The 20,368-nt window shown below is 42.6% G+C and overlaps 1 protein-coding gene across 3 annotated transcripts in view; it reads left to right on the plus strand.

Moving 5' to 3' along the window:
• The window catches only part of LOC308058773 (uncharacterized protein C13orf42), a gene marked incomplete at its 5' end in the record, with an annotated part of 45,677 nt that extends 29,119 nt beyond the window's left edge, over positions 1 to 16,558 (plus strand). For all 3 annotated transcript variants that reach the window (XM_080375131.1, XM_080375130.1, XM_080375129.1), the window contains one exon: positions 235 to 16,558. In XM_080375131.1, the coding sequence (XP_080231257.1) occupies positions 235 to 476 (242 nt within the window). In that variant the 3' untranslated portion in view covers positions 477 to 16,558. The remainder of the gene's footprint in view (positions 1 to 234) is intronic.
• Between the last annotated feature and the right edge of the window lie 3,810 nt (positions 16,559 to 20,368).

Genomic DNA, 20,368 nt, shown 5'->3' on the forward strand with positions numbered 1-20,368 from the left:
CCTAGAAATGTGTATAAAGGGATAAAAGGACTAGCTGTGACATATGTATTTACACTGCAGGCATTGAAATACTAGATAAGATGAATCCCAGCCCAAGTGACATCCTGCAGTGAAAGAAGGTTGGTTTCTCCACATTACCTCCAGGAAGGACCCAGCAGGCACCCTGTTCTCTTGCTGTGCATGTAAAAATATCACTGGCAAGCTGTTAATGCCAGATTATCTTCTGTCTTTCAGTTGCTACAAGCACAAGTGAACACAGTTTACATTCAAACTGGATCCTTCGTGCTCCCCGGAGATACTCACAGGATACTGCCCAAACAGCAAAGGCTACAAACCAATCGCAAAGGAACAGCCAGCGGAGAACCACTGGCTCTAGGAAGAGGTTGGAAAGACATCCTATGTACTTGCCCAAAGCTGTGGAAGGGGCATATAACACTTTAAAATTTAAGCCCAAAACACGTAAGAAAGAATATTGAAATAATATTACCTCTTCAGCTGAAGACAGAATATATTAAATAGGGCATGTAAGACCTGCTTTTTTTTTTTAACCTCTGACCCATCTCTTACACTTTAGAAGTGACGTGTGTAGTCACTGAAGGTTCTTTGTTTGGGACATATTTTAAGCCATGGCTATTCCAACACTGAACTCATGTGAGTGTTTAACTCATCGAGTTCGTTGTGCCTAACAATACTGCTTTGTCGTTCAGCTTGGGGACAACTCCAGCTTGACAAGCCTTTTTTCTAGTGCTGGTATTGAAACAATGATTCAGAGATTGCCTGGTGCAGTAATTTTTCTTCTGATTCCAGTACTGCAAAGCAATTCAGCAAATATGTTGGAGCTTTTGCACCAGTATTTCCAGCTCCAGACCAGGGAAGCAGAATTTTCTCCTTTTTTTTTGCATGTGAAAATTTGTATGTGCCATCATTGACTCTGTGATCTGAGAGTACATATCAGCACCGAGGTGCAAGCAGGCTGTGGTACAAGCAGAAAAAGCCACAGTGAAGGAATCAGCATTAGAAATCTGTGTTTGGAGGAATTGCTCCAGTGTGTTTTGAAGCAACAAGCTATCTTGTACTCTGCTTGCTATTGGAAATGGTTCTGTCCTTGGATATAACATCAAAGGATTCACTGCATGCAAAGATGTATATATACAACTTTTTTCATATGGTTACACCACCTGCTAGTTTTCATCTATTTTAACACCCAGTTGCCGAACCTAGACATCACAGTATACACTAGAAAAGCTTAATGTCTTGCAGAAGAACACTTTGTGAATAAATTGGAGAAAAGTTTTTTTTCTCAAGGGCAGAAGGCAATTCACAGACAAATCCACTGTATCAGCTTTAGGTTATACCAAATATTTTGAATTCTGCTACTTCATCGTTAAAGACTATGTATTAGGAAGAATGCAGTCTAGAATTGTTCTTCAGACTCTTTCATCTTAAAGGTGATATGTCTTCCATGTGATACCTGGAATTGTTAAGATCCATACTCTGCCTGTTTTACTGATGTAGAGCAATGTAAAAATGTATAGAAAGTAACAAGGAGACAGCACCCTGTAGAAATGCTGGCCTGTGGCCCTTCAGATAGAGCAATACCATTTATATCACAGACATCAGTCTGAGCCACAGCCCTCGGCTAATGCTTTGTCTTAAGAATTTGCTAATGTGTTTGGGATCAAGCCTTCAGTTACTCAATTTTTTTCACCTGGTGTTCAATCAGTGGTTCACTATGACAGATGGATCATGGCAGCAGTGGTATGTCCAGCTGATGATTCACTGGTGATTTCTTGTTTCTATGTTCAGTACTTTTTGTGTCCACAGGCTTGGATGAATTTCCTAAGGCAATGACCATCAATATATCATAACCTTCATAAATCTTGTGCTCACCACACAGAACATCTGGCAAGTGGCAACTCTTGCTGATTTGTGTTCCTAGTCTTTGGGACTGAGTTATTCAAACAGCATTTCTGCTATGAGGTGGAAGAACCTCTCTCAGATCTTGCTGATCTAGGACACTTTCTGTCATGACACAGGAGAGTGCCAAAGAAACTTACGCTCCTCCATTCAGAGCTGGCATCTCCTGTTTGATTAAAGCATTTTGTTTCTTTTCCTAGTCGTGTTCATGAAGGGGAGGGAGGACTTGTTTCTCTAGCACTTTAATTCTGGAGGTGCTTTTGCTGCTTTTCGTCTAGTTTGTATCCTCTTGAAGATGACCAGTTTAACCAACATCATTGATACATATTCATGAACAGTTTAAATTAAGGTCTAGGTTTTGTTTCCCTATTGTTGGTGCTTCTCACAATTAGCCTGCATTCTCTATAGTGTTGCTGCCTCTGTACCTCCCCAGTCCTGTCCTGGCTGTCCTGAACTGGACATCATAACTGTCTTTAAAACTGTTCTGCCTTTGACATGATGGTTGAAGGCCTCTCAGCCAGGTCAGATAGCCAGAGCACAGTGTGCCTCAAACACACCCCTAACTGCTGGCATGCCTCAAGGCTGCAGCTCTGTGTATGTATGAGAGAAGGAGGACAGTGGTCCAAACTGCATGGTTTTGGCAGCTGTGTCACCCTGAAACCCCTCTCCAAGCAGAATCTCATACTGAAGCTGCTGAGGAACATTTTTACTGTGTGGTCACATTTTTGCTATGAGTACCTGCAGCATGGGTGGATGCTGACAGAAAACCTCACCGTCTTTTTCAGTTACTGTAACTGAATTAGGCATGTGCATAGTTAAAATACTGCTGGAAGAAGAAGAAGAAAAGGATTCCAACCACGTTCTGCCCTGGGTTGTGCTTCATGTTTGTAGTGCCAAGGTTTTACGCATTGGAGTAGATGATCTTTTTGCTATAGTTTTAAGGATGCACTGTGATGTGCACAATCAGACTGCTTCAGGAGGTTTGACCTTCTCTGTGGCTTCATGTCTGTCCTTGTAAAACAGAGGTATCTCTGGTCATCTGGCCGTGACAGAGGATAAGGGTCCCCTTACTGTCTAGCACAGAAACTCCAGTGTGAAACACATGTTTGCTTTTATGTATAAGAGAGAGAGAGAGAGAGGGAAAATAAGATTTATAAATTTGGTTTGGGTTCTGTGATTTTTGTTTTCCTTTTCTACTCACTTCAAGCCTGTTATCGTCTTAGGAAATTTTAATTGAGTAAAATAAAGCAGTTTTTCTCTGAGAATGTTTTCTATCTCCTATCCCATAAACGCAGGCATCTTCTCCTTCTAGCATATTAGCCCTTGTATGCTCCTCACTGGACATGATTCAGCTCCAACAGAGCTATGGAGAGTGGCCCTTGCATCTTAGCACACTCTCTGGGGAGGTGGGAGCTGAAGGTGCAAGCCCAGAAGCTGGGTTTTGTGCTACCTGTGCTGGAACAGGGCCGTTGAGCAGAATAGGAACAGGAGGGAGGAAAGGGAAGCATTTCCATCCCCTGTGTTATCTGTCTCCTCAGAGAAGGGTTTGCTGTGGATGGCAGCACCCTCTGTGTTGGCCCAAGACAGAACTGTGCTCCTGCCTCACTGACTCGCCTCGGGCAGATTTCCATGCAGTTTCCAGGAGCTGCTGGTTGCCCTGCAAAGGTGCTCCTTGGCTACTCTGAATTGTTCTCCCAAGGGCTTTGCAGGCAGAACTCTGCACAGACACCAAAGGAACTCTCTCTGCCTTGGCTAGGCCCTCTAAATGAATTTGCTGCAACATGTAGTTATTCTCAGACATTGCAAGCTTGAAATTAAGCACCTACTGTAGGAGCTCTGACAATGCAAATTGTACAGGAGAATTATTCATGACCGGCAGAGTGCTGTATGACCTAGATCCCTTGCAGAGATTATTAGTGAGCTGTTTCAGTCATACCCCTAGGCCCTAAGAATGAAACGCATCAACTAGAAGCTCTATCGATCAAGGCCGCTGTGTGCGAGTGTTTCCTGCAGCATGAATCCCCAAAAGCTCTTTTCCAGAGTGCATTGGAGTAATAGGCAAAATCTTTAGGAAAGTTTCTTTTATTCTGTTGTTTTAAATCCAGGTCAGCTGAAGTACTGGAGCGTTTCAGGTTCTGCTAGCTAGTGTCATTGCTGAGCACTAGCACTTGAGGGGCTCTGGCTATGAATTTCTGTGACACCACATCCACAGCTGTCTGTGAGAAACTAAAGACATTGTGTGCAAGAATCCAGTAACTGAAGAGAGATGAAGTCTGCTGAAGAAATCATGTCCTAGGTGATTCAAAATAATTTTGTCCTTTTGTATTGAGCAACTCAGCGTAACCATGATGCATGTAAGCGAGCTGAAATTGTAAGTGTCTTTGGCAGAAACAGAAGAAATATAGGCAGCTAATGGAAAGTTGGCAGCTGGACAAGATGTGTGCTCTGGTTTGAATCTTTCAGTGCTGTAAAGTTACAACGAAGGCAGAAGGTGTCAGCACCGCGTTAAGTAATGCAGGAAGTCCTCCAAGGTAGTGCACAGCAAAGATATATAGTTATCTGCTGCTCCAGATTGACTGGGGTGTATAAAAAATGTTAGGTTAGCACCTAGTGGATGTCTTCAAAATTTTCACAGCTGTAGGGCCAGTCTGTAGTTCTGCTTGGGCAAATTCAGGAGAATGCCTGTTATGTTTCTGTGGTGGAGCAGGTCCACAAGGAGATGAAAGCAGCATGAAGCTGGGTAGTTACATCAGGCTGTGTTTAGGTGGCTTTTGCCACCTTTTGAGCCTGTAGCTCTGAGTTATGGCTGTGGTAAAGTGGAATCAAGCTGCATCAAGTCAGTGGAATGGCTCTTGACTTATCTTGAGTTTAATGGCTAGAAAATAAGTTGTTTGAAAGAATTGTGAGGGCAAATCACAACATATGAGCTCAGCTGCTTCGGACCAGGCTGACAAGCAGAGGGTAGAGTCTGTAACTTGATTGGCAGTAATTTAGTGCATGATGGAGTTTTCTACTAACAGGCTTGTCGTATTAAAAAATTATCCATCTTGTTTAAGGCATCATCACCTGAGTGGCTCAGTGATTATGACACCCCAACCCTTGTCAGAGGATGAGGTGACCTATTAGAGAAAATATAAAAAGATTTTATGGAATTAAAAGCGATGTGATCCACCCTGTATTAAAGTGAGACTGAGAAGGGAGCAAGACCTCACCCTTCAAGAAGACTATGGCCACTGCTGGGGCAGCACTGCAGGTGCTGCCGAAGTGAAAGGTGTGATCAAGCAGGAAGTTTTCAGTAGTAAGTGCTGGGGACTGTCACTTATCTCAGGGCAACAGCTCTTGAAGGAGATTTCTAGAAAGGTAGCTAAAACTGTCCCTTGGCCACACGGTGGCAGTTCATTCCTAGCTATTCTACAGCCCTCCTATTTCTCTGATCAGCAAGAGAACTGGGGATGAGAGGGAAAGGGAAGTGTTTTGTTCTGCTTCATCAACAGACGGTCAGTGTGTGTATCTGTTACTCACTTCTAGGCTCCTTAATTTATAAGCGTTCCTTTGGCAGTTTCTAATTAACATGAGTTCTTTAAATGAGTTTGTTCTTCCAAGGAAATTATTTCCTTAGGAAATAAATAACCATGACATCATAGGAGACACTGAGACCTCAGTAAATCACATCTGAGATGCTGACCACTTGCCTCTGGCTGCATCTGGAAACAAATGGACAAAATAATGTCATTGCCAGAAACAATGCACTCTTAGGCACAGAAAACACAAAGATGGATTAAAAATAATAAGCAGAGGATCTGAAGATTCAGAAGTTCAATCTTAAGTAGGCCTGAGCTAAGTGTTTCTGACCTGATTCTGAAGTTCCTTCCAAGGCCCAGGAGAATTAATATATGAGGTTTTCAGCTTCTTGGGGTCCTGTAATGCTGCTATTCCAAAATTTTCTAATCCAAGCAGTTCAGTTAGTCAAAAGCTAACATGCTCCTGCATCAGCTGCTGCTGTGTCTTCCAGAGGTGTGTTTATATTTAGTGCATGCATGCTAAACTTATTGAGGTTTTTTTTTTTTTTTTTGCTTTTTTTATGCCAAAATACTCATTTACAGAAAAAAAAAAAAGAATATGTCTTTGCACTGGTTATGACTACACATCAGTAACAGGAGCTTTCATTAATTCAGACGGCTCCATGGTCCCAACGTGTTCAGATTAATGAGGTTCCCTGCATTAATAAGGCCCAGGTATAACATCAGCGCTGGGACTGCTCACAGGCAGGCTCCTAGTCTAGGCTTGCTTGTGGTTTGATGTACGACACTGTGTCCTTTCTAACTGACAAACACAGTACCGTCATCTCCAGATAATTGTATGGGGAACAGCAAAGGGAGAAGGGGATTAATCAACAATAGAACACACTGTGCTGTTCCTAATTCAGAGCTAGCTTTAGTATCACTTCACTATAGAGAACTGATTCATCACATTCTTCCCCTTCAATAGCTTCACTTTTCAGTTTCCAATACGCAGAATTAATTTTTGCCCCCCTCCTCACCCCAACGATACAGGTCTTTGCTGTGCCAGGAAAGTGAGCAGTTCAGTGGAAGAACTCCAGTGTGAGCAGAGCTGACCTGTAATTACAGCTGAATAAACTGAAGCAAGTATACTCGGGGCCAGATTTGCAGTTGCCCTTAGTGGGATTTTCAAAAGGCACGTAACTAGCATCAGTGGGAGTTAAGTGACTCTGACAATTGCACTGGTGCCTGACTGCTTTCAGAAAAGCTGGTCTGGAGCCAAGCTTGAGCAGACACAGCTCCACTTCTGGGAATTAAATCAGGCTCACAAGACGTCCAGAATTAGCCCAGTCGGTCTGCCTCTAAGCCCACTAACTTCAAGCCCTCGAGTGGCATAATTCTGAAAGATAGAATTGTCCCACACCTCTGTCAGGTTCCTGCAGCCCTTGCCACTCTCTTCCTGCAGGGCTGTTGGTTGTTACTGATGCTTCCATGCAACTTGGGCTCTAAGGATTTGTTGATAATGTTTCTGGAAGTCACAAACCCAGATTTTCTATGAATGCTGTGTGAATTTGAGAAATGCTGCTGCTGTTATATTCACACAAATATGTCCGAGGGCTCTTGAGAAAGTACCCCTCTGCCAGGGGACACTTGCCCATGACAATGTGGCATTTTCTGCAGACAAGCTGTTATGGCAACATTCCACCACACGTCCCGTTCCTTAGAAGATTTCAGACTTGTTCTACCCTGAAGTGAGATATGAGAGATCAGAGTCTAATCTCCTTCACTATGGTAGATCTGGAGCTTGTCTGTTGACTTTAGGGGGCTGAAGGGAAAGAGAAGACAGGAGGAAATGAAATAACCTAGCAGAGGTCTCAGGATGAAGATTCAGTGCAAGTCTTGCCATTCTAAACACAGTGTTTGGTCTTTCTACTTCTCAGACAGTACAATGCTTTATGGTGACAAAGGTCATCAGGACTTGCCAGATGCAGTTGGTATGCAACTCCTGGAGGGTACCTGGCCAGCTGAGGGGTGGGCAGGCAATGGACTGCACTTGGCTGGTTGGACATGCCCTGAGCCACATACAGGTGGATAGCGGCTGAGCTGGTTTGACAGCAGCACTCAGAGAAGTGAGCAGCCTACTTGCAGAATCTATAGATTTCAAAACTGAGGCTGCTTTATTAGAAATAACCACGCCACCCCTGCCACCCCCCCCCCACCCCCCCACCCCCCATGTGAGCAACTTCACATTTTCACCTTGAACCACTCAGTTCAGACTCAGCCCAACAAAAGTACTTTCCTCTTTGTTTTTTTCAGAGCAGTATGCCCTGCTGTCTTAGGAAAGGATAGGTAGAAGGGCAGATACTGGGGTTTATATTTCTCTGTGGATCTCTCAGTCCTATGTACCATGGGCTCTAGACATTCAAAACTGATATACTATAAAAAAAGAAATTAAGAAGAAAAACTCACAGTTGGTGTGCCAGAGCAGCAACAAGCAGGAGCAACTTGGTTGCTACAAGGAGTGGAGAGCACCTGCCTGGCAGAAGCTGCAAGCAGACAGGCAAACCATGGCAAGGGGCTTTCAGTATCACTGTTTGAGAGGAAAATAATGTGATGAGAGAACATTTAAAAAAAATGGAACAGCAAGCTTTCTGAGCTAGATTCAAACGCCAATTGCTATGTGGTTTTCCCAAACAAAAGTTACCTTTCACTCAAGCCCAATCTAAGATCCATTAATTTCCCCTCTTTATTCTGTCAATAGTTCAGCCATATTGGTTCTAAAAGGATTAAAATTACTCAGAGATGATTTTCTTGTAACTGTCTTTAATTACATACTTGCTTCAAAATTTACTATGTTTTCTTTATGGAAACTTGAATTACTGATGTGAAGAATTTAGGACTGGGGGTCAAAATGAGCAGAGCTATTAAAAAAACCAAATATACACAAAAATGAGGGCCATTGTTGTTTTCTTTAGAGGCTTGCCATTGCATTTTAACTAGCTTTTCAAGAGCTCTGTTTTTCTCCTTTTATTCCACGAGGTATAATATGTTAATGTTTTCCCTCCCTTTAGTATGGATTTATCAATTCCTGTCTGAAATGTCTTATTATAAAGAACTTCAGTTAAAAGAGCTGGGAAAAAACTCAAGTGAGTAGTTTATCCTCCAGAAGAGAAGTACTGGTCCTGGATGGGGACTTTTGTAATGTGGCCAAAGGGGGTTAAAATCTGATTACGTGGTGAGGAGGATTATCAACAGAATTGGGGCCCCCACAGCTCTGCACTTCGCAATTAATTCTGAGCAGCTGGTGCCAAAATTCAGCGCTGAGTCATATCCCCATAGAAGTTGAGTGGCTTGTGCTCAGTGTAAGTCGGGAAACAATTCAGAAGAGGCAAAGACATCCCACATCGGTGGTAACAGATGCGTTTCTCCATGGGATGAATAATGCTTTTTCCTATTGCCAGGTTCACCCTGCCCCTCTGGGATTCCATGTGTTGCATATAGTAAAAGAGCCTTGTTCATTTGGACAACCTGTGTTAGAAAGGGGCAAATGGCTGACAGAGACCCACTTGGCTCGGTGGTGACCCACCACCCTTCTCTTGGGTAGCCAAGGCCACGCTAAATGCCGATGATCCTTTCAAGGGAGGTGGTCTTGACGGGAAGGATTTCCTGAGCCAGTGAAGGGGCCTCTGTGCAAATAACCCTGCACTGTGGCGTGGGCTGGGAAAGACTCCATCAGGGGAAACGCATGCAGCTTGCCTCTCTGTGGCCCCGCTTCATTGACAGGAAGGATGATTTCATTAACAGACCGCAGAAAGTACATTTATAGCTCAAAAAACCCTCACAAATTTCATAGCATGTTATTAACCAAGCCCGTTACTTTTGGGGCATGCTCTTGTTCAGCAGAAATGTTAAATAACAGCCCTATGGCAATGGACATCCTAGAAATGCCGATACTTAAGGAAAAATGGGTAGTGAGCTTTCTCTCTGGTAATTTTTGAAACAACAGCTTCAGCTGCTGCTAGGTGGTTTGTGTGGCACACAGCTCTCTTCCTCAGAAAGAATTTCCATCCCAATAAGCATTGCTTGCCTTAATTATTAATATGAAGACTAAACACAGACAGATGGCAAAATAAACTTTGTTAGGTCGGTGTGAATCTGAAGTTCCTTCCACCAACATAACTGGGAGCAGATATTGAGCCAAAACATATAGAAACCTCTTGATGTGAGCCTGAGATGTCACAGTTTGCACAAAAAAGATCCGAGAGTCAAGTTCTTGGCCTCTGGGGCCTGTATATCAAACCAGAGTGGATGGTGACATTTGTAGAGATTTTCTGGCTCTTTTCAGCATGCACACACATGCTTAGGTTGGGCCTCACACTCATTTTTTTCTGGATCTGGCAGCTTGCTTTCTACGCTGAGCCGATGGTAGTTTTGTCTTTCAGATGTTTACTTGTGTTGTGCCTGCTGCAAGCTCGCCAGAAACACTCAGCCTGTTCTGCCTGTGCTCTGATTTTCTGCTCTCAGCCTCTGAAATAGATTTGCACACAATACACTTTATTCGTCCTTACCGCCCCCCCGCCCCCCCCCCCCCTATATCTATATTTCTCCCATAGCACCTTACTGCATTCATGGCACGAGAGCAGGAAAAAAAGTTCAGTGATAGATGTAGTCAAAATACAGGAGGATGCCGAGAAGGAGGGCTGGCTGATGTAAGCATTTTCTATTAGATATAAAGAAATGCATAGGTGTGAACTCTTCTGGACAGGGTACATGGGCTCATAGTCAACCTGTATAACTCTGACTGGGATGACTCTTACCTTATACATCTAGTATAAGCTATGCCTTAGCTCCCTGTGCAGTCACCAGAGGCTGACAGCCATTCACGCAGACTATTCATCTCAGGGGTAGGATGGGTAGGATGAATCACCTTCTGAAAATACCTTTCTCTCACAGCCTTTAAAAGGACGCCAGGCAATTAGCTCTGACTACATGCATAACTACTAGCGATCCGCACGTGGGTGAAATGAATTGTGAAACTTTTCTTTGCAACGTGTATGGTATCTTAGAGCAATGTGCCATTCAGCCTGCCTGCTACCCACAGCTGCTCAAACCCAGGGCTCTTGATGGTAAATGGAAAGGAGTCATATACTTAAACACGCTGTAGGTATCCTGGACATACATACCTCTGTCCCTTCTTCTGCAGTTTTTATGCTGCTTTGATGATGCTTACAGGGCCATCAGAAAACACTGCAAATTAGATCAACCTCAGTAGCCACACTGGGAAGATACTTGAATTTACTAGTAGCTGCTTTATGCCATTGGTATCTCAGATCTAGAAAGCAATCGTGACAGGACTTGCCTCTATCAGGAGTTTCACTAGGTAGGTAAGAGTGACATTTAGTGTAGGGAAGGGCACTAGAGAGATGATCATTCAATCCGGAATGTTTCTTGTGTAGAGGGAAATATTGTTTATCAGAACACAGTGGTACAGGTCAAGGTTTTCCAAAACTTCTAGTGATTTTAGGTGTTCAGCTTAAAATACTTGGTGATCAGGTACTTTGAATTATTTCAAACAGGGTATCCAAAACTTGCTTTTGAAACCTTGGGGTTAACCAATCCTCTAAACTCATGCCATCTTTCTTTCCTTCTCAGACTTTCCCTGCTCCCACTGGGTCAGAGACTCTTCCTTACACAGGATTTTGTAGCATTTGACACACCAGGACCACGGTCCTGTCTGGATTCTCTGGAAGTTGCTCAAGTGCAAAAGATGCAGAGGGACCTAGGCTATGCACATGTTCTGAGGAACAATTTTTTGTGGCTGCCTGCCTAGTTTTCTTATCTGGAGCATCTATGGATCTTCTTTATCAGCAGGGGAGGAGAAGAGCCCTCTGCACTGAGTTGAAAATGCTTGGGAGAAACCAACATAAAGAGATAAGGCAAAAGGACTAAATTTTATTTTCTCACATAGTTTCTTTTTCTCACTTGCATTTCTGTTTGAGGAACCGTTCCTCCTGGAGAAAGCACAGAGGATCCCCTACATGCCCCCTGGGCTCCCCTCAGCCCACCGCTCCAGAGACCTCTTGACAGCGATTGATTCAATTTCTTTACTGTTCCTTGGAAATTGCTTTTATAACAACAAGAAGTTTAAAGGGTGTTGGGCCCTGCTTTCTGGTTCTCCTGTGTTCAGTCCTGTCACTGGTAGGATCATTTGCAGAGGGGACTAGATTGGATGATTTTCCCTGTGTGTTACCTGAAGTCATTATCCTCTATTTTTCAGAACCCAGGGAGGAGTCAGAAACACCTGTGTATGATGATGTTACTGATTCAAAAGCCTGTGGCACGCTGAGTAAAGAGAGTTTGCTGCTTCTCTGTGGCTTAGAGAGCTCTGACATCTATCCCAGTGCCTTCTGGCAGACCTTGCTGTCACACCAAGATGTCAGATGGTGGCAGGTCTGCCTGTAGCCTCTCTCTGAGGGCAAGAAGGAATCATTTCCCATTCCACGGTAAGCCCTGTGAGGATTTGTCCTGCAGATGACAGGGTCTTTCACCTGGGCTTGGTGAAAGGGCATGGGAAGGGCATGTCTACTTCCAGCTGGCTACATCTAGTCAACCTTCTTACAGATAGGCTTCGCTGGGCACCGGTGTTAGCATGCCCATGCCAAACTAAGCAATGACACGCAACCCCCATTCAGATCCAGACTGTAGACACTCGAGTTCAGATGTCTGTATGTTGGTGTCCACATGTAAGTTAGATGTCTAAGCTCCCGTGAGAGACAATGGAGATCTAGTCGATGGACTGAATGCAGTCTGTGGTTATTCAGCTGACCAAATGTATATGTCTGCCTCTAGGGACTGAGTAATTCACTGTTCACTCATTCAAGAGGAGCTCAGTTCAGGTGCCTTCAAGCCTATTCTAGTGATGGGGAAATGGACACCACTGCCCAGGCTAATGGAGAGCTTAGCATCTCTGTGTGAAGAGGCAGTGCCCTGTTCTCTGAATGCACACTTGCACAAGACCAACAGCCCTCTCTGTCTCTCCCTGTGAACAGACAAAACTCATGAGAGACAAGGAGCACTTCTGTGCGGCTTGCCTCAGGCTAGCCCCGATTTTCATTAGTAATATCTCAAAATATAAATACAAACCTCCACAAAGAAAACAAAAGGGGATGCCTTATTCCAGTTAGGTTAGTTTATTTTCTTGGAGTTTGCACAAGATATATCTTTTAGGTCAAGCAGGTAGTATGCTGATTTCACCAGTAGCTGACGTGTCCAAGAGTAGTGCCTGTAGGTCTTCGGGAATGCTGTGAAGTTCTGCTCTGAAATGAATGCTCCATCTTTTCCTGTGGAAAGGAGGACAGATAGAGCAATGCTGCTTCGCTGTTGTTTCGCCCTGTCATGCCAGGTAAGACAGAAGTGCTACCTCACGTGTATGGCACCCGGCCAAGCACGCCCTGACAGTCTTGTTTTGAGGAAACCTGTGAATAGAGGACACCTGCTGAGGAAGTGTAGTCACATGCAAGGATCCATAATATAAAACACCTCAATTTTTTAACTCCCTATTTTTTTTTCTGAAATGGCAGTGTGTTTCTACATGCTAGGCTTTGAATGAAATAGATGGGGGCCAGTTTCATGAGCAGCACAGCTGGCAGATCTGACCAGTAGGTAGGGCAGTGACACGCTTCTTGGGCAGGCTGGGAATGGTATTCCCTTTACCGGGGCAACTGAAGCTAGAAGAGGCTGTATGAACAAACCCTAAGCTACTGTGAGCCATACCTGTGCTTGTCTAGAAATGCTCTGTGCTGGATTCAACACATTACTTGTATTGCCTGTGCCTAAAAGTGCCTGAGATCTGGGATCTTGGTGTTTAAGACCTATCCACTTGCAAAAAGACAGCACTGGTTGTTCTTTTGAAGATCAGGATTTATTTTCTGTAGGTGTGTGGGTATTACTGTGAGCATCACATTGTTGTGGGCAGTGGGAATGATCATCGCAATTAATGGTTGCTATACTTAGTCCTATGGGTTTAACTTGATCATATCCAAATAGCGGTGGTTATGCAGCTGGTGCCTGTATGCAGTGACAGACACTCTATAAATACCATAGACAGAAAATAACTGAGATAGCATTTAAAGGGTCAGATGAACATCATATTTTTGGGTTTATAATTTTGTGTTGGGTGTGGGAGCCACAACTTGCTTTCCCAGCTTTTAATAATATAATTATAAGATTGCCCGGTGTTTCCATTTCAGAAAGACACCATTTTCTTGCACTTTCCACACTCCACTAACACGTGCACACAGAAGCTTCACTTTGAACCAGTATTACTCTGGATGGAATTCTGAGCTATATGTTGAATTTGGTTCTTCTGGTGTAAATCTGGAATCATTATGCCTTGACTAAAATTATTTGAGATTTACAAAGTTGCAGTAATATAAATCGTTATTAAATCTGGTTATAGTTGTTCCTTATATGGCATATTTTATATCCAATAGTCCTATTGATGAGCTAGGTTACAGCAAAAATGCAGGTTGAGTCAGAGGGAGAAGGCAAAAGATGTTTCATCAACAAACTTTAAAAAATGGCAGGTTTTGATGTAGAATAGTTTACTTAAACCACTAGGCCACAATATGAAGCTATGTCTGCTTTTAAATCAGGTAACCTAAAGTCTGTTGCCAGAGTTCTTCAACAGTGAAGTGACAATGGAAATTTTTAATCAAGAAGAAGAGCGCAAAGGGGGAGAGAAGCATATAGTATTCCTTGTGCTGCTGAAGTTTAACAGCCCAAAGAGGAAAACAAGAATGGACACAAATTCAGAAAACGGAGCCTTTCATAACAATGATGAGATGCATTCAATGATTTACAGAAATAAGGAAAATAGCTTACAATTTTATCTGCCAGTTTGGAGGGTTTTTTTCATGTACCAGAAATATTTTAGAGATAACACACATTACAGCCTTGAAGTTTAAAGAGGGAAGGAAATGGATGAGTTGGATTGTCCTTTATCTTGCCATTGATGCAGGGAAATTGTCTGTGAGCAAAATCAAGGCAAGTCACTGTATTTTTTACAGGTGTAAATGACCGAAGGGTACTTCTGAAGTGTGATTCAGCTGTCATATTTTAGATGTCTATTTTCAGGTGAGATGAATTGCACCATAGACATGTCTGTTTCTTTTTATTGGTTATAAAAGGAACTTGGGGTGATCAGCTCAGATAATGGGAAAACAACAAAAATGTGTAAGAGAGTATTTGAGAAAGAGTATGTAATGAAAGACTGCATCATCACTCTTTCACAGACTGAAGCAAAATGAATATTGCATGCACCACTGCTATCTCATGTTTAGTAAATGCTTATCTGTCAGCCTTCGTGTTATCTGAGTGTATCATGTTAAAACAGTCTACCAAGATTATTCATGTCATACACAGGAACACAAGCACACTCACATACGTTCTTCCCTATGCTGTTGCCTAGACAGCACAAGATGAAGCTTCTCAGGAGACAAAGAAATGTCCAACACTGTTACGCAATTAAGAAAAGAAATCTTACTGGGATATGGTGCAAAGTGTATGAAATTAATGCAAGGTGAGAGAACTTCCTCTTTACCTCCTGTACAAGGATCAGAATGAGTTATGGGTCTCAGCAGTACAGACACTTTCCCACGAGGAAGACAGCCTGCTGAATATAAATATTGTAGGCAGTGAGTCACAGAAGATGATGTCATTGATTTATGCAAGGATTGCGGAGTTTGGACTTGGTGGGAGAGGTTTTCTTGTCTAAATGCAGCCAGACCATGATACGCAGTGACTTTATTTTCTTCAGATTGAAGCAGAGCTTTTGCTTAACTTTCGTTTGTATGGTGCTTTGGGTTATCTGCTTGGGAAAAATAATGTATTCTGGATCTCCTTTTGTTTCTTTCAATTATTTTGTGTATATTTCGTCCTGAAAGGAGGTTGGGTTTTCAGCGGTTATATAATTGCTGCGGTTGCTTATACAACCAAACGAAGAGGCAAGAATTGCTTTCAGCTAGCTTTTTAGAGAACTGTCTGAAGTGAAAAAAGTGCAACACATTTTTGATAGATGGTGTCAGATGGGACACTGATGTTTGGAAGGATGATGAAGAGGAAGAAACAGTTCATTCATTGTCAGAATGATAACTCAGATTTTAGATATGAATGGTTGATGGCTGTCTACTACCACCACTAGTGTTTATACATACACATATATATTTATATGCGCATATAAGGCTGAAGACAACATCTCAGTTTTAAGGATCATGGATCCAGAACATGACAGAATTCATATACAGTATGTATTCATATACATTCCCAGATGTGCTACAGTTCAGCATTTTTGGGGGGAATGTCTTTGGCTTCTTTTTGAACTCATTCACTGGCAATTAGAGAAAAACTGCACTTTGGGAAGCCACAGAATTTCAATGGGTTGAGGCAGCCGAATTACTGCCATTTCTACCAAACCACATGCACAGCAGCTATGGCTTCTCTGTGTTCATAAGAACATCATGATGAAAGCGTCATCTCACAGCTTACTGAGGTAGCTTTCAGTGCTATACAAAGAAGTTTTGTATAGCAGTAAAAAACACGTTTGCATTATTATGTGCAGGATCTTTTTCTGGCAGCATTTTCATGAAACCTGTTTTCTAGACTTACTACAGCCTTCATAAAACCATGCTGTGGGCAGAAATTTGGCATTTGAGGGCAGTCTCAATATGAGAACTAAGGTTTTCTTATGTTTCGCTTTTATATTTACTTTGGGAAATTAAAATTAATTCAATCATTGCAAGATTGCATGTGACAGTACCTGGCTTCAGGCAGGCGGATTTCATCTTCCTTGTGATGTTGTACGGCTCTTCCTTGGCACACCAGTATGAACCTGTTGCTTTCACTTTGGTAAGGCTGCATTCACCAAGAATTAGACAATGTATGTGCACGTTGTTACAAGAAATGAAAAAAATCACTTTAAGCCTGGTTCATAGAAATATTTCAAAGTACTGCATTAGCTTATGTTTCTTTCCTTACTGGAATAAAATAGCTAGCTGCATTTTCAATTCATTCTTTTGATGAAAGGTGCAACAAAAACATTTCTGCAGGCAGAGTGAAATGAAGGTTCACTGAAATAGTTCAGATCTCCTCCCATAAAAATCACCTTATGGTAAAATTTGACAAATTTCTACAAATCAGTTCAATATTTTGTTCTGTGGAAAATAAAAATAATTTGTTGCTAATTGACTGATGCTCTGAGGCCAGATTATTATAGATAAAGATTTCTGAAAGTACAAAGACCAGGAAGGCATTCAATACCTTCAGCAAGACTTATTTATTTCAGCACCACTTAGGCCTCTGAAAATCGTCTTCCTGATCTTAGTGTCTCTGTTTTGCCTTGTTATGTTTGGGGTTTTTTTTCAGAGAACTTGTAACTTATTTTTGATCCTGTTTATCCAGAGAAGCTTTGAGCTGAAGACAGAGTATTCTTCTGTGCCTTTCCTTCCCACACTGTGTTTGATGAAGCAGTAGGGCAGTACACTTTAGTTAAACATGGAAGTAAACTTTTATTTCAGAGAAATAAGTCTATGGGCTGACTCCTTACCTGGCACAAATTGCTCCAGCCTGCTGTGAAATGGATGCAAATAGAAAGACTGATTTTTTTTTTTTTCCCCAGACTTTTTCTTACCTAATGCTGGAAATCAAGGAACACCACACTGTTCACTTGATGCTTGCATTAATATAGCTGGGAAATGAAAACCAGCTTAGCTGGCATTGCTGAAGTGAGATGTACTTTAAGACTGAGAAACTGGGGCTTCATGGTCTTCGTCTTCAGTGTTTCCCAAGGGAAGAGGCTGAAACTGAAGCAGAAGTCTGTCATCTGCAGAGTCACAAAGCTGTCAGAAATTGCAGCACAGAAGTTAAGAGTTGGTCAGCTGAGGACCCCTCTATAGTCAGTGGGGAGAGGTAGATCTCCAGAACACCCTCTTCAGAGGTTCAGAGTTCAGGGCACACGTCAGGCTCCTAGAATGCCTGTCTTTATCACTTGACTACAGAGGGAACTTTGAGTGATATTGTCCTTACATGAAGTGTGATGATGTCCCTACATTAAGTGGCTTAATCTAGAGTTAATGGTGCTTGCATAAACATTGTCCCCCTGAATCTTTCCTCAAGAAAATAGTAGCAGCAGGCTTTTCTCCCAAAGTGGGGATGAGAAACAAGGCTGCACATCATCCAGTGTGTCTTTTTATTTCTTTTGCTCTCTCATCACAATATCAGTCTTTCCTTGTCTCCTCCATCCACACAGATCTGCAGACACACATTGTGACATCATCTTACATTTCTTATGAAAGAGGGGGTTTTTTAATCTTTATTCATAACTTTCCTTCCTTTTTTCAGCTGTGGATCAAGCAAGCAGATCTGAATATTCAGAAGTTCACATCAGGAATATATCAGGAATATGGAACCCAGGGACCTGTTCAGAGAAATATTTTGCCATCATCCATCTACCAATTATCTTCCCCATATTCGGAAAGAGGAAATTTATCATCAAATTTTGTTCTCAAAGCAAAAGGAGAAAATTCATCTAAGCCATTGAGAAACCAGTCCATGATGAAGCTCAGAAGTATTTTTTTACTTGTCTCTTTGTAGAATGAAAGCAGAGATAGGAGAAGATAAAAAAATCCCAGCAATCCACAAACACAAAACTAACAAAAAACTGAGCAACTTAGGATTTTGTGAATATGTTTTATAGAAAAAGAAGTGTGATACAGAATATTAGCTCTTCTACAGAGTTTTTTCCCCTGTTAGTGCCCTCCATTCCCATGCACCCAAGATCCTAAATGTCATTTTCTGTTAAGATCAGATTCTCTTTGCATTGCCATAACTGCTCCCAGTGAGAGCTTCAGTGCTGACTTAATTGGGAACAAAGATGGGTTGCCAATGAACATATTCAAAAATCTTTTCATTAATGCATCATTACAATGATGTTAGCTCCATCTTTGTTCCTAACAGTTTCTTTTGAAACAACCTGGTCCATCTCTCCGTGAAGATGACTGTTAAAATGCCTGGAAAACCTTCCAAGTGTCTTTGATTCTGCCCCATGAAAGTAGTCCTGCATTTGTTGTGTTACAGGGCAGAGACTGGAGATGATGACTTGCAGCAAGTGTGGGATATGTTTCCTAGCAAGACTTTTGGGTGTGCGGAGCTCTTCCTAGATGGCTAGTCTTCTATTCTGTGGCCAGGTGCAACAACCAGATTTATAGGGGAGCTGACTGTTTACATCTAGGGCATGGAAACAAAAAGAGACCACAGTGTTGCCAATGAATGAGGTATAGCTCTCTCAGGGAGGGAGTGTGATGACAAGAAGCCATGGTTGTACCCCAGCCTATGCAGGGGGCTTTACTCAGTTGTTTGTACTAACCTAGTATTGCAGGTTTCCTTCCCAAGTGCCTCCATATGTTGGGACAACCACTACTAGATGTGTCTACAAAATATTAAGTGTTGCTAGATTGTGTTGTTTCTATCACAGACTAATCCGTGGGTTAGGAAGGTGTAAAGGAGAAAAATGTGTGCATTGGTAGTGTCATTGGCCCATACTTTTATTTAAAGGGTGTATGATCTGGATGGAGTCCATGCAATGCATGATGTACTTGTGCTCCCCCAAGCTTTGCAGCTTGGCGTAACTACAGGAGCTGAAGACGTTAACTCTCTGACGTTGCACCTCATGGTGTGACAAGCAACCTTATCCTGATGAACCAGCGGCACCTGGCAGAGACAGAGCTTTCAAACCAGCTGGAGAGGAAAAAGAAAGTGCTCAGGATCTTTTCCAAGAATCTGGAGGCAGAAAAGACAGAGAACTTGCTGTATGCCATGCTGTTGAAACACATCAGCTTAAGGATGCTTAAGGAAGGGAAAAAGATGGATGCAAGTACTGCAGGTTCCTTTCTTTTCCTTTGCTTATGGTTCTCTTAGTATGTCTGGTCTTAAACTTTGCAGGTCCCTTTGTAACAGTGTATTTAGAGGAGTCCCAAGGTATTCTTTTTCTCTATGTGATGAATTACAACACCCAGAGCATACAAGCATCATCAGAGACCCTTTCAGCTATGATCATGGGGAACAGATGGCTGCACATGAAGAACAGGCCTTGCCTGGGAACAACAGCTATGACAGTTGCATCATAAATTCATGCCTGAGTGCCACTGATATGAAGCTTTTTAAAAGAGAACGCTGTTATGAAGAAGCAGTTCATAGCAGGAAAGGAGGGCATTTATGGCATGTGTGTTGCATGGACTTCAATCTTCAATATACCAGCTCAGCAAAGTCCCGTCCAACACTTGCTAAGCAAGTGCTTTTTCGCCAGTCCAGCCAGAGGTGTCTGACTACTCACCTAGCAGACATGATTTGCTGCCACTTGCTTGCATTAGAATTCCGAGCTTCAAAGCGTGACTGCACAAAGTGGTGACCATGAATTTAGAGTTACTTCTGCAAATTTACACCTTTAATTCTTCACCAAAAATAAGGTTCAGAGAGGTTGTCTGATTACAGCTAAACTGGGAGGCACAAAAGTGCTTCTAAACTCCTGGGTGCAGATCTATATCCTCACCCTTCCCAACTCCACAGTGCACCATCTGCCTTGTGTCCCCATCCCACCTCAGCTCACTGCTTTCCGTGGGCAGGAAAAATCACTGAGTGGTAAAGGAGCTGAGGCATCTTGTTAGCAGTCCCCCAACTTGTCAGTCCCTGACTCCACAGCACACCTCCACAACACAGTATGGAAGTTTTCTTTGGGCCCATCCTGCTGTTTAGCATGAGGTCTGCTCTGTGGCTCTGGGCACTCACACTTCTTCAGAAAAATCCTGTTCATAAACAGATGCAAAGCAGAAACAGCTCAAATTCTGTCCACCATGGATGAGGGTATTAGAATACTGAGGCTGGAGAGTCAAAAGGAAGTT

This window comes from Falco punctatus, assembly GCF_963210335.1.
Source record: "Falco punctatus genome assembly, chromosome: 2".
Classification (NCBI taxonomy): domain Eukaryota; kingdom Metazoa; phylum Chordata; class Aves; order Falconiformes; family Falconidae; genus Falco; species Falco punctatus.